General features: G+C 38.7%; 1 protein-coding gene across 2 annotated transcripts in view; it reads right to left on the bottom strand.

The window, feature by feature from the left end:
- The window catches only part of Herc4 (HECT and RLD domain containing E3 ubiquitin protein ligase 4), a 74,080-nt gene that overhangs the window by 20,520 nt on the left and 39,446 nt on the right, over positions 1 to 14,114 (bottom strand). For both annotated transcript variants that reach the window (XM_021204521.1, XM_021204519.1), the window contains exons 9-15: positions 11,701 to 11,861; positions 10,957 to 11,033; positions 10,542 to 10,666; positions 9,099 to 9,158; positions 8,669 to 8,780; positions 7,818 to 8,007; positions 6,390 to 6,562 (exon numbers count right to left, since the gene is read on the bottom strand). In XM_021204521.1, coding sequence (XP_021060180.1) covers positions 6,390 to 6,562; positions 7,818 to 8,007; positions 8,669 to 8,780; positions 9,099 to 9,158; positions 10,542 to 10,666; positions 10,957 to 11,033; positions 11,701 to 11,861 — 898 coding nt within the window. The remainder of the gene's footprint in view (positions 1 to 6,389; positions 6,563 to 7,817; positions 8,008 to 8,668; positions 8,781 to 9,098; positions 9,159 to 10,541; positions 10,667 to 10,956; positions 11,034 to 11,700; positions 11,862 to 14,114) is intronic.

Raw genomic sequence — 14,114 nt, 5'->3', positions numbered from 1 at the left:
AAAAAAAAAAAAAAAAAACTGAAGAGGGAAGAGGCCAGGCATATAGCATAGTAGTAGAGGCCTGCTTAGCATGCAGGAGATTCTGGGCTCAGTTACATACTTATTATATCACACTCACACACAAGTGTAAAGATTAAAAAAATAGGCCAAGCAGTGGTGGCACACACTTAGCTTGGGAAACCAGGTGGCTTGAGTGGTAAGGGCACTTGCCTCTTAAGCCTGACTGGTCACAGGAGTGTGATCCTTGGGATCTGTAAGGTGGAAGGAAAGAACTGACTCCTGTAAGTTGTCCTCTGACCTTCACATGTGTGCCGTGGTTCATGTACACACAATGAATACATGGAAAAAATAATTTAAGTCGTAGGGCATGGTGACCTATGCCTGGTTACCCACAGGAATGTCTGTGAGTTCAGGTGAGCCTGGTCTAAATAGTGAGTTCTCAGCAAGCCAGAGCTAGAGTGAGAACATGTCAACAAAATAAAACCCAGTCTTTAATAAGAACCATCTCTATCTGTTGCATCTTTAGAAGAATGCAGTGCAATGAACAGCTATTGTTCATTTTTGATATGCGAAATCTGTGAAAATATAAACTCTTAAAATTTGAGTTTAGCTTATAAGAGTTTATATCGTCACAGATTTCAAAGTTTTGCTTTAAAGTAAAATAAGAATGACCACTACATACCTCCTCCTCAAAGAAAAAGAACAGCAGCACATCGATCTAAAAGGTAAGCTGGACTTTTAACTGAGTTGTAGCCTTTTACGTTAAAACCAACTAAAAACTATGTTTCAATTATAGCTATCACTAAAAACATTACACTACTTGTAAGGCACATTATTATATTTCAATAGTCTCATAAACAGTACTGCTTTTATTTTCAAAATTATGTTTTTAATCCCTTTATTTTACTAAGTACAAGCCATAAGCGCTTTCCTACTTTTAGGGGACAGGTGTGGGGAAGGAGACAAGGTCTGCTTATCTAGCTCTACAGCCCAGGCTGGCTGTATCTGCTGCTGGCCTGCTGCGATTAGAGCTTTGTGGCAGAGGCAGGTGGATTTCTCAGTTCAGGGCCAGCCTGGTCTACAAAGTGAGTTCCAGGACGGCCAGGACTATACAGAGAAACCCTGTCTCGAAAAACCAAAAAAAAAAAGAAAAAAAAGAAAAAAAAGAGCTTTGTGGCATAGTACCGGGGCACTTTTCCTAATGCTCTCATTTGGACAACAAAACAAACAAACAAAGACAAAAAAACAGAGGGAAGCTGTTATTATCAACTTCCAAACAGAACTAAGATCTACTTAAAAAACAGATATAAAGTGTGAAATATTATCTATCCCACTATAGAAGATGTGTATCCTTGCACCCAATAGTCTTTGATACTAGTATTATTAGCTACACTCTTTACTAAGAACACACACAAAAAATCACACATGTACACACACAAAAATTTCACATTGTCCTTTTCTCAAACACGTGTATTTTTAACAAAAAATAATAAGGTCTCTGTGTGTAGCCAATGCTGGCCTTTAACTCACAATCTAGTCTCAGCTACCTGTAGCTGGCACCAGACCAGGCTCACAGCATTTTCCTCTCCTCCCTTTCCTTTCATTTCTAACTTCTGAGGCAGAGTATCTAGTTATGCAGACCAGACTGGCCTTGAATTTACAGAGCCCCACCTGCCTCTGCCTACCCCCAGCAAATATTTGAACTGAAGACTAATCAAAGGGTTTTGCTTTTCTCATGCACTGACTGTGTAGCTCTGGCTGTCCTTAACTCACTATGTAGACAATACGAGCCTCAAACTTTCACACCCACCTGTCCTTGCCTCCCAAGTACTGGAATGAAAGCCTGTGAACCATGCCTGGCTCAGAAGAGTAATTCAAAAGAACTGCACAGAACTTTACAAACACACACACACACATATACCCTACCTTTCTATATGGTATGCATACTTACAAGCTATCTTACAAAGTAGCAACCGTTCTCTAAGAAGCCTTCTTTAATCCCTCCAGGAATACATTCCATTTTTCTTTATCTAACAATTATATTATCATAAATATTCAGTTATCTGTACATACATAATCTTTCTAGATGACCAGCTTAAGAAGGGGGTAAATTATATAACTTCCTTATCACTAAATCCCTAGCACCGAATGTAATAACAAGCACACAGTAGATAAATATTTGCAAAGGAAAGACAGAAATCACATACTTTCAAAAAATCTGCATATAAATTTTTACTAAAAATGTTCAAAATAAAATGTATAAATTCTGTTTACAATGTTTTTATTTCACATTATAATTCAGTATTTTGGTTATGGAATAATTATGATGAATCAATCCATGTTCTATCTATTCAGTATGAAGGTTCCTGGCCCTGATCTCAAATGTTTGAAAAGCATAGCCACTAAGCTAGACAAACCAAGTAAGCCCTTTTCTTTTGGTGCACTAGTACCGCTACAATGTACTGTGTAAGATTTCAAAAGTAACCCAGTTACTACCTAGTAATCTTATTTTTCTGACTATAGACCCATTCCTGACAGCAGACATCAAAGGTATTTTCCATGATGCCATTTAGAGCACTGGAACTATTTTCCACTTAGAAGTTCCCAAAGGACATGGCATGGGGGAGGAACAAGAACACCCCGCAGTCACAGTGAGCACAACTGTAGCTGGTCCCTGTTTTTGGTCTCCCTGTTCCTAGGTCCAGTCATGGGGTAACCTGAGCAAACTCCCCTAGGTGTCAATCACTGAGAAGATTGAAAGAATAAGTACATAGCTACCACACACAGTCTTTCATTTTTTTCAGATTAATTTATGTGTGTGTGTGTGTGTGCATGTTCATGCCTGTGCACTGAGTGCACATGCCTACCATAAGCATGCACATGGAGGTCAGAGGAAAACCTGTGGGAATCGGTTCTTCTTGCACAATGCTGGTCCCAGGGATTGAACTCAGGTCATTAGGCTTGGTGGCAGGTTACCACTGAGGCATCTCACCTTCAGTGTCTTTGAAAAACAACTTCTGGTAAGGGCTTTGTGGAAAGATGAAAATCAATCATTCCCGATAATAACTATCCACACATACTTATTTATAGCAGAGTAGAATGAAGCAAAGCTTTCTTCAAAGTAGAGGTATAGAAAAGACCACGGTTCTAGGCAGATCCAGGAGCTGCCTAACAAAATGATCCCAAGGCAGGGAATACGGCTCAGTGGTGGAGCACTTGCCTAGCATGTGAAAGGCCTTGGACTAATCCCCTGCAAAACGGAAATGACAGAGGAAATCCATTCCACTATCATTCTGCTTTCAAATATAACAACTTCAAATAAGAACCTATTTTCTGTCTAACCCAATAAATAAAAGTAGTGGTTTTCCCCATTCAAATTATCTAATTATGAAACCCCTGCTTTCAGAATGTGTAACAACATATAAATTAGGTAACTTAGGACCAGCAAGACAACTTAGCACATAAAGGCACTTGTCATCAAGCCAGACAGCCAGTGGAATATACACATTCAACACATACATACAAAAATAGTATTTAAAAGTTATATAATTTAGCCGGCAGTAGTAGCACATTCCTTTAATCCCAGCACTAAAGAGGCAGAGGCAAATGGATCTCTGTTGAGTTCAATTGAGGCCAGCCTGATCTACAGAGAGAATTCTAGGACAGCCAGGGCTATACAGAGAAACCCTGTCTTAAAAAGCCAAAAGTAAGTAAGTAAGTAAATAAACAAATAAATGTCTGTCATATGATTGAAACAATATATCAATCTTGAGAAACTATCGCAGTGATATTTTATTGGTAATTGTTCATTTGCATATGATAAAGAAAGATCTTATTCAAAATCACATTGATAGGAAATAGCACAAGAGATTAAAATGTGTTCATATCATTTCTAGTCTAAGCACAGTACTGATATGGACAAGAGACATAGTTCAGTTAAAGAAGCCCTGAGCTCAATCCTTAGTAACACACACACACACACACACACACACACACACACCATACAAAACCCAAGATAGTAGATATAATGCACTCTACAGAATTTAAATCTCCAGATCTAAAGACATAGCAAGTCCACTCTAAGACTCTGTATGTGCACGTACTGGCGCCCAGAGGCTCGGGTTGTTAGAATCCCTTGGATCTGGAGTTGTAGGAAGTTGTGAGCCATCTGATAGGTGGGTTCTCCAGCTACCAACAACATGTTGACATACTAATGTGCAAGAAAACCAGCAGGGGCTTGGGAAGCAGATCTGAACTTCTCTCTTACTAACTGTAATGCTGAGTTGCTTTTGTGGTTTTTGCTTATTTGTTTGATTTTGTTTTTGGTTTTTCTAGACGGGGTTTCTCTGTGTAGCCCTGGCTGTCCTGGAACTGTAACTTTTTGGGGGGTGAGGGGGGAATCATTTTCTAAATTTACAAAAATGGGCAATACCAACTCTACAAGTATATTTTAAGAAAAATCTTTTTTAAAATTAATACTATATACACAATGCTCAGATGTATTATATACAGACGTTTCTAATACTGTCGACAAACAACAGATGTTAAGATACCACCCCCATCTCAACCTTGAATTAACAAGAAGGCAAATCCTAGCATCTGGCACAGCTCCATCAAAAAGGTCTCTGTAGCCAAGCTTGGTAGAGAATGCCTGCAACCTCAGGGTCCAGGATGCTAAAGCAGGAGGATTGTGATCCTTAAGGCCTGCTAGGACTATATACCACAAAATCCTATCCCCAGAACCTAAGAGTCAGACTGTAGGTAGCATATGAAGTTCAATCCACAGACCCAGAGAAAAAAGGGGCCAAAGACACACACATACACAAAACCCAAAATCTGAGGAACATATATTCTATTTTAAAAACTTGAAGTATTAACTAATTATAAAAAAGGTGAAGATGGAATCTAAATGGGGTTCTCAGTAGAAACTGAGGTTTCTGGGCTGGTAAGTCCTAGCTAGGACTCTACAAGTCCTTCTTGCCACCCCTTTCTTTGAGACAGGGCTATTCTCTATAGGTCACAATGGCCTGGCTTTTGTTGATCCTCCTGCTCTAGCTTCCAGCTTGCTGGAATTACAGGCATCCCTTTCTCCTGAGACAACAAAGAGGGCTAAAGAAAAGCAGTGTTCTTTAAGAGGATAAGCAGACAAGGAGTCAAAAGTAGGGTTATGTAGCAATAAGGTCCAGCTGGAGGATGGCCATAAAACAGCAGGGAAAAGTTCATCCGAGAAACAAAAAGCAAACCAATTCATCTCGAGTCCTAGGCAAAAGTATATACAAAGGCAGAGAGGCAGAGACCCCTGCTATAACGTTAGAAGATCCTTCACAGCTGCAGCATGGTACACGCCCAGGCCCTGATATACTGCAAGACAGTCTTGTTCTGGGGAATGACCTGTTTTCTTGGAAAGAAACTATCATCTCTTTAATCATACAATGAGAAGAGAAATGAACTGCCTACAAATCTTGGACATACTAAATACAAAAGGAAAAAAAAAATCAGGAAGTTAAGTAGTGGGGAAAAAGACCCAGGAGCTTCAGTAAAAACAGGTAAAGTGACGGTCGGTCCCCAGTCTGGAGTCTTTGATCCAGAGATCTACCTCCTCTACTCCCTTTATGGTTACTCTGGCAACCATCTGCAAGTGTAAAGAGTCGTTATGGAAGAGACTGTATTCATATGGAGTCTTCAGTCTATTATGGACTATGAACACATGCTTCTCCCTTAGGTCATGTCTCGTTTAAGTAGCAACTCAAGAATACCAAATGGCATAACAGAGATATACCTACCAACTGTCAGGGATGACTCAAATCCATCTTTAATCAGACAGCTGAGACTCTATTTCTTCATGTAACTTTGCACTTCTACAGTGTAAAGTGTACTATTTCTTACACTGGGAAAAAGGGCAGGAAAGAACAATAGGCAAATTAATGAATTATATATAGTTTCATTTTCAAATTAGTCATTTGTTTCAAATGAAACATTCTACTTTGATTGAGGCCATTAGTACCTGATACCAAAAGAATAGAAATTTAAATGTTCATAATTATAAGGGCCCAGTCACTTTTATATGATAACCACTTATAACTAAAAATAATGTATATTAAATTAACACATTAGGTTCATTACAAGGAAACATAAGAATTCTAATTCATTAATATGCTATTGTTCTGCCCAATTGTAGGCTACAGATGCCTAACAAAGACAACTAAATGCAAAGCTAAAAAGTATAGATATATTACTTCTTGTAAAGGAGATTATGAGAAACTATGAATAACTTCTAAATTTCTTTAATATGTATCTTTTATGCCATTCTAATATTAATGTTAAAATGAACATTATCAATGTGTTAGTAGAAATGGGGAAAGAGAAAAATAAAGGACTAATGGACATACCCTATGCAATATTTCTAAAACCTTTAATGCGGTATGAAGAAAACTGTTGAAAATTCTTCTTTCAGAAGGGGGAATGCCGATCTTGTAGAGTTTCAAAAGATGTACCACAACTTCCTTAAAAAGTTCTACTATCTTGAGGAATAGTGGAGGTTCAAGTACTGACCACCAGTTTTCTGTTATTAAAGGGTGAACATGCAAATAAAATGATACAAAAAAATCAGAATTAAAAAAAACATACTAACTTTTCTTCTAGAGCAGTGGTTTTTAACCCTTTGAACATTTTAGGAAGATGAACATAGCAATACTTTATATAACATCTCTAGGGCTTATAGATAACTTTCCTCACTACCAAGATAAAGGATATTGTTCTTAAAAATCTCTCGAAAGTAAAAATAAAGGCTTACTAAATTCACATTCTTGGTATCATTAATTATATTTAAATTCATAAGTTATAGTTAAAATTCATCACTAAACTTAATATAAAAATCAGTTATTAAGCTGTTTTAGCAATCAACTATTTTTCAACAAAATATACCTTAAAATCATGCTGTTCAAATATTTAAAAATCTACGTTTTACTATTCAGCTTAATATATAAAACTGAAATATTGTGAAACAGTGTATTTACAGATCTAAAGCACTCTGGGAAATCAAAAATAGAAAGGTCATGTAGCTGTAACCTGTACTGTCCTCTTCCTGTTCTTACTTATAGTTTCTAACTTCAGCTATGAGGGCCAATGAACCCCGTCTGCACTGGGAGCAGCATGCGGCTTCACTTGTCCACACTGGCTCACTCCTTCAGTCCCAGCATCCCATCCCTCACTTGCTGCTCTTTTCACTCTCATTCTTGAAGTTCTTGTGTGATTTTATTACTTCAATATATTTCAGTTCCACATGCCTAGCACACACTCTGAGAAAGCAAGACACTGGATTAACCATAGGAAGCCCAAGACCCAGAGCAAAACAGAGACTGAACTGTGAATTCAGGAATCTTGTGACTAAGCAGAGATGCAAACAAAAGGCAAATAATTAGCAAGGGAAGGAACTAGAAGGAAAGCGGGTTGATACTGGGGCCCAGGATGATGGAAACCAATGTTGTTCAGTTTCAATGGCTCTTCTTAGTTCTTTGACAGCAAAATCACTCAAGGCAATGAGGGAGAAAAATAAGGGTAAGTTTTCAATTTTTCTCATATTTTCTGTGTGTTATATTGGATTAAAACTATTTAACATGATTTGCCTTCAGCAACTCTTAATAATTAGAATTAAATACCCAATAAAAGCAAATAAAAGAGAAAATTCTGTTCCATCAAGATCAGTATCAAATAAGCAAGGCAGGAGAATTTCAAACAGCAAAAAAATAAAAAATAAAAAGAACTCATCAACACTTTCATTAAAAAACATTGCACAAGAGAAATACTAAAATTCTTACCAAGCACTTTCAGTGGCGCCTTTTCTAGGTTCACAAGAGCTGTACCAAAGGGGATTGCTATTGTTGTGAAATTGTTGCAGTCACTCATCAGGGGACACTCTGGCAGGGTAAGATAAAACCTCAGAGCTTCAACATCAGGTAGGGAACTAGTCAGTTTAGGGATTAGATTCTTTTCCAAACTAGCTGCCACCTATATTTTGACAGAAAGCAAAACCTACTTCATTTAAAATGAATGCACTTCACAGAGATGCATACACACACGTATGTACACATAAAGGAGAAAAAAAAGAAATCAAGAACTACGACAAACATGAAATAATGAGTGAAACATAAAAGGAACATCTTTCAGTGATGTATGTTGGAATGCAATAAAAACTGATGCCTAAGCATTGTGAAGAAATTTCAAACAACTTTATTTAATATTCATTTAAACTCTATCACAGTGGCTAAATAAAGCTATTAACAGACCCAAATCAGTAAAGTATTTAGAATCTGCTATAAACACCTGAAAAGATTTATGCCTCTTTAATATCTAAACTTGTAGTTTAGCTTTAAAATAAAACTTTTACTTTTGTTTTGTTTTGCTGGTTTTGAGACAGGGTTTCCCTGTGTAGCCCTGGCTGTCCTAGAGCTCACTCTGTAGACCAGGCTGGCTTTGAACTCACTTTTGCCTCTGCCTCCTGAGTGCTGGCATTAAAGGCATGTGCCACCACACCTGGCATTACACTTTTCTATTATGAAGTATAACGTAAATCCTAAAACACAAGGTTAATTAATTAGGCTGCAAATATAAAACATCACACACAACTCCAGCAGCTAAGTAGTAAATATACAAGCACTTAAAAACCAACCTGCTGAGATATCTGAGGATGGTCAGGTTGTATAAGTTTGTGGAATAAGAGTCTAGCAGCATTCATATCAACCCCTGAAAATCTGGTACCTGTTCTATAGTGATCATCATTGCTAAAAAAGAAAAAAAGAGAGTCATTTTCTGCAGGGTTGTAGCCACTCAGTAGTTTCTCAGGCTCCAGTGATTATAACCCCATGTCTGCTCATACAAATAACTTAATAAACTCAGTGGGCATCAATCACACAGACACACAGAGGGCATGAAAGTAGAGAGGCTGAGTGGGGAGGAGGTACAGGAGGGCAACGAGGGGTTGTCACATCAAAGTACACTATACATATGCACAAACTTGCCGACTGTTCCAAGTATATAGTAATTAGTTCTTTAATACATCACTCAAGTTTGAAAGTTTCAATCAAGGAACTGCCACTTACCTAACAGCCAAAAAACTTCCATTTAGACAGCCAGATGAAGAAAATGTTCCATCTATCTCACTAAAAATAAAATAAATGAGACATAATATGACTTGCCTTTTGTTTTTAATAAAAATTTAATGACAATTTAGGCCTGGGTATGGTGGCATATAAGCAGAATCGGATCATTTGAGAAGCTGAGGCAGGAAAATCTACAGCTTGAGGCCAATTTACACTATACGGTTATGAGTACGTTATGTTTTTTTTTAAAGAATGGGGCCAGAGATGACTTAGTGACTGCTTGCTCTGTAAGCGGGACTCAAGCCCAATCCCCACAACCTGAGTGGCAGGGTGAGCTTGTAAGACCAGAGCTGGGGAAGCAGAGACTGACTAGAAGAGCCCCAAGACCCACCAGCCTTGTAGTCCAGCATTCTCCAGGGTTAGTAAAGGACCTGGTCTTTAAAATTAAATAAACATAATAATTAAAAATAAGTAAATATAGTATACACAATAAAAATTAAATATAAAGACTGACTATACAATACTAGATAAAGGTATTAACTATGTGACTTAAGCCTAAATGCATTCATCTTCAGCAGTCTAGTCGGCTCAGTTGGTAAAGTGCCTGCCTAGCGCACGAGCATGAAGAAATGACCTTAGATTCCCCAGAACCTACATAAAATGCTGGGTGTGGGATGTACTTGTAACTTTAGTGGTGGTGGTTGGGGAGGGTGGGTGGGTGGGAGGCTATGAGCCTAAGATCATCTCTCAAAAACTAAAATGCTCAGTGATGGAAGGAACAGTCAGCATAGACCCACTGTTTCCACAAGTAAATGCACATCTATAGACATCTGTGCACGCACCCACAACCCTCTCCACCACAAAAGGAAAATTCAAGGAAATTGAGAACTAGATTCCTTCCTTCTTCCCTTCCATCCATCTACCTATCCATCAGACAAAGACTCACTATGTAGCCTTGAATGGCCTAGAATTTGTTATGCAGTGTTGGCCCTGAACTCATAGAGAACCACCTGGTTCTGACTCGAAAGTGCTGGGATTAAAGGAATGCACCACCAAACCAAGCTCCATCTTCAAATAATCTTTATGTAAGTGGAAGAGAATGAACTTTCAAAAGTTGTCTTCTGAATGCCATGTGTGTACAACAGCCTACGTGCAGTACATACATATATGCAAAATACATAAATATTAATTTTTGAAAAAGGAGCATTAAAACAACAAAGGAACACAGTTTAAACTGAATCTAAAAACGGCTGCTCCACACTGTGCCATGTCATCAGCTAGTTTTACCTGCCTGAAAGGACTAGAGCTTTAAGATCTTAAAAACATGAAAACTCTTAAGCACTTAAAATTTTTATATATAAACCACCAAGAAAATGACAGTCAATGAAATATTTAAATGAAAATTCTTCACAAGGCTGTGTATGAGTAGACTGTTTCCCATACTTGGCTATCTCCACAGGGAACCTTCCAGAGGGGTAGCTGAGCCATTTCTGAATCAGAGCTTCATTCACTGTCCAGATCTGCTTTGAAGGGTCAGAGCATCTAAAGTCATCTGGAGGTCCACAGTTCTAAACGTTAAGATTAAGAGAGATCAGTCAGGGCGAGATGGTACTTACAATACAAAGTTAAAAACCAATATGATCTATCTGTTTGGTTTTGTTGAAGACAGAAGTCAATTTCTCCTAAATACCAGAAACAAAAAACTTAGCAGATAGCTTTGGGAAAAAATATTTTTTTTTGTAGATTTGAGCAGGAAAACAAATTCAGACAATTGACCTATAACATATAAAAGAGGGAGATAAATTTCTAAAATTACTCCAACTTATTTGAACTAATTATTTCTATGATGAATTAGTACCTGAGGGCTAGAGTAATGTGAAAAGCTTTGATCTCCACCTGAGAAAATCCTTTTGACACAGAAATAGTCTTCAGAACCTACAATAAAAATAATACGTAAAGCATTAGATTGTAAGATTCACATTATATTTTCTAGATTATCAAACTTGCCATGGAGTTTAGCCTCTTTCCCTTCATCCCAGGGACTCCGTAACAAGAAATAGGTAGGAGTAAATAGTCTGACTCCTCAGGATGAGCTGGCCAAATGTGAACATGAGATAGTTCAACAAACCTAGGCACCACTGGCATGTCTGTGAGCCTTTGCAATACCACAGATATTTGAGGCTGAGGACTCTTAACGTTTAGAACTGTGGACCTCCAGATAACTTTAGATGCTATGACCCTTCAAAGCAGATCTGACAGTGAATGAAGCTCTGATTCAGAAATGGCTCAGCTACCCCTCTGGAAGGTTCCCTGTGGAGACAGCCAAGTATGGAAAACATACTAACCCCCCCCCCCACCACACACACAGCACTGTTTTCTAATCTGTATCTCATATTTTGGTTTGAATATAGTGTTACAAGAACTGTAAGATGAACTTACCATGAGCCCAGGATAGATAACTCAACGTTCCTCCTCTTAGCACCGTACTTGTAATTTGTTACTTTACTAACAGTTCATCTTACAGTTCTTGTAAACACAGAAGACCAGCATTTCAATAGGAGCTGTAATATATGTAGCACACGTTAAATACAGTAGCACTTACCAATATCTTGTGGATACTGTCCATTATAAGAAAACCAGTTTCCTTTTACAGTGAAAGGGCTTTTTCTGTTGCTGGTTGAACCAGTTCCCAACTGCCCATTACCACCAAGACCGAAGGAGTAAATTCGTCCTGAAGAAGGAACAAATGCAGAGGTATGCTGCCTAGAATAAAATGATAGAAAACTTCTGACTTAGGGTTAAATTCCAAAGAGTTAAACTACAAATTAACCAACACAATCCTCTTAAAAATAAGCCAGGGTTGGGAAGATGGCTAAGGGGAGATTGAGTGTTTGCACCATCATCCAGCAACAGGAACTGACCAGAACACCCAGAATCCTGTGACAGCCAGGTAGGAATGGCTATGAGTGCCTGTGAACGCAGCATGGTGGGTAGGGACATCAGGCTGATCCTGAGAGCTTACTCCACCACCAGTTTTGCTGAAATAGTGAACTTACAGCCCACTGCAGCCCCTGTCTCAGGGCAATGCTGCACTGAGTGACAGAGAGGAGGATACCCAGTGTCCTGTTCTGGCCTCTGAATATGCACACACAGCCCCTACACACACACACACACACACACACACACACACACACACACACACACACACACACACACACACACATATACACATTGTTCCCACGAAGAACAACGAGGAATGGGCTGGGATACCCCTGGAAGGCAGAGTGCTTGCTATCACAGATAAGACCCTGAGACCAACCGCTAGCACTGAAAACAAACAGGACAGAAACTAGAAATGGTTTAATTTGATAAAGACTACTTACAAAAATAAAAATAGCTGGGCACACTTTTGATGCCAGCGCATAGGAGGCAGAGACAGACAGATCCTAGCGTGGTCTACATAGAGTTTTAGGATAACCAGAGCTACAAGGAGGAACCCTGTTTAAAAAACAAAAAACAAAAACAAAAACAAACAAAAAAATAGACCAAACAAAAACAAAAATCTACAAAAATCTGACTGACATAATACTTAAATGTGAAATACTGAGTTTTCCAACAAAGCCTTGATCATCAGTATTTTAATGATTAGACTAGCATACCAGCCAGTACATTAAGACAACTATACACATGGTTTGCACAACTAACAGAAACAAAGCCACAGATACACCTATGAACATGAATAATTTATCAATAAAAGTTTAATGAGGGGGGCTGGAGAGATGGCTCACTGATTAAGAGCACACTGTCTGCTCTTCCAAAGGTCCTGAAATCAAATCCCAGCAACCACGTGGTGGCTCACAACCATTTGTAATAAGATCTGACTCCCTCTTCTGGAGTGTCTGAAGACAGCTACGGTGTACTTACATATTATGAATAAGTAAATCTTTAAAAAAAAAAAAAGTTTAATGCAACAGCACTTTTAAGAAGCGATATAAATACATAATTTGCCGGGCGTGGTGGCGCATGCCTTTAATCCCAGCACTTGGGAGGCAGAGGATGGCGGATTTCTGAGTTCGAGGCCAGCCTGGTCTACAAAGTGAGTTCCAGGACAGCCGGAGCTACACAGAGAAACCCTGTCTCGAAAAACCAAAATAAATAAATAAATAAATAAATACATAATTTATAGCAACTGTGACATCACAAAGCAAGGAGGTCAAGTTTTCAAAAAAGGAACTGGACAGAAGATTCTGGGAAAACAGATAAGTAGTAAGTACTGAGAATCCGTCTCTTATTTTCAGGTAATGCATGATGGCCCTGAATACAGTTGTACACGTCTAATTAAAACAAATCCCCAAAGGCATGATCATCTAATCTGATACAGAAGAGAATAATCTAATGAACTGTGTAGTAGGTTTGCCCTAACACTGTTGTCCACACATACACAGGTAAGACACTGAGGGAGCCTGCCCCCAGTTGCTTCTGTTAGGTAAATAAAGATGTCAGCAGCCAATGGAGTTTTAGGATTCCGGGGCTTGGGACCAGGAGGCGGGAAAGGGAAAGGAGATCTGCCATGCCAGGAGAGTGTGGAGGAAAGAGAACAGAAAAACAAGACTGGTGGGCTCATACTTCAGGACTTTAAAGTAGCTAAAGCTGTATGTAGTGCATGCATTCAAATCAATGGCCCAAAAGTAAGTCCTAGATTTTAAGACCAAATGCTTCTCAACAAGACATCAAAATCATTCAGCATAGAAAGGAAGATCTTATATACAAATAAAGCTGGTAAAACTGTCTGTCTACACACAAGAATGAAGCTGGACCTTTGCTGACTCATTGGATAGAGTTAACCCTAGCACTTTCAAGACCGACACATGAAAACTGATGTTCCATTCCTCCATTGCTGGTGGGATTGCAAGCTTGTACAACCACTCTGGAAACCAGTCTGGCAGTTCCTCAGAAAATTGGACATAGTACTACCAGAGGATCCAGCAATACCTCTTCTGGGCATATACCCAGAAG

The sequence above is a fragment of the Mus pahari genome, chromosome 9 (assembly GCF_900095145.1).
Source record: "Mus pahari chromosome 9, PAHARI_EIJ_v1.1, whole genome shotgun sequence".
In the NCBI taxonomy this organism is placed as follows: Eukaryota; Metazoa; Chordata; class Mammalia; order Rodentia; family Muridae; genus Mus; species Mus pahari.
The sequence above is the reverse complement of the archived record's forward strand: the minus strand, read 5'-3'. Positions and strand labels throughout refer to the sequence as shown.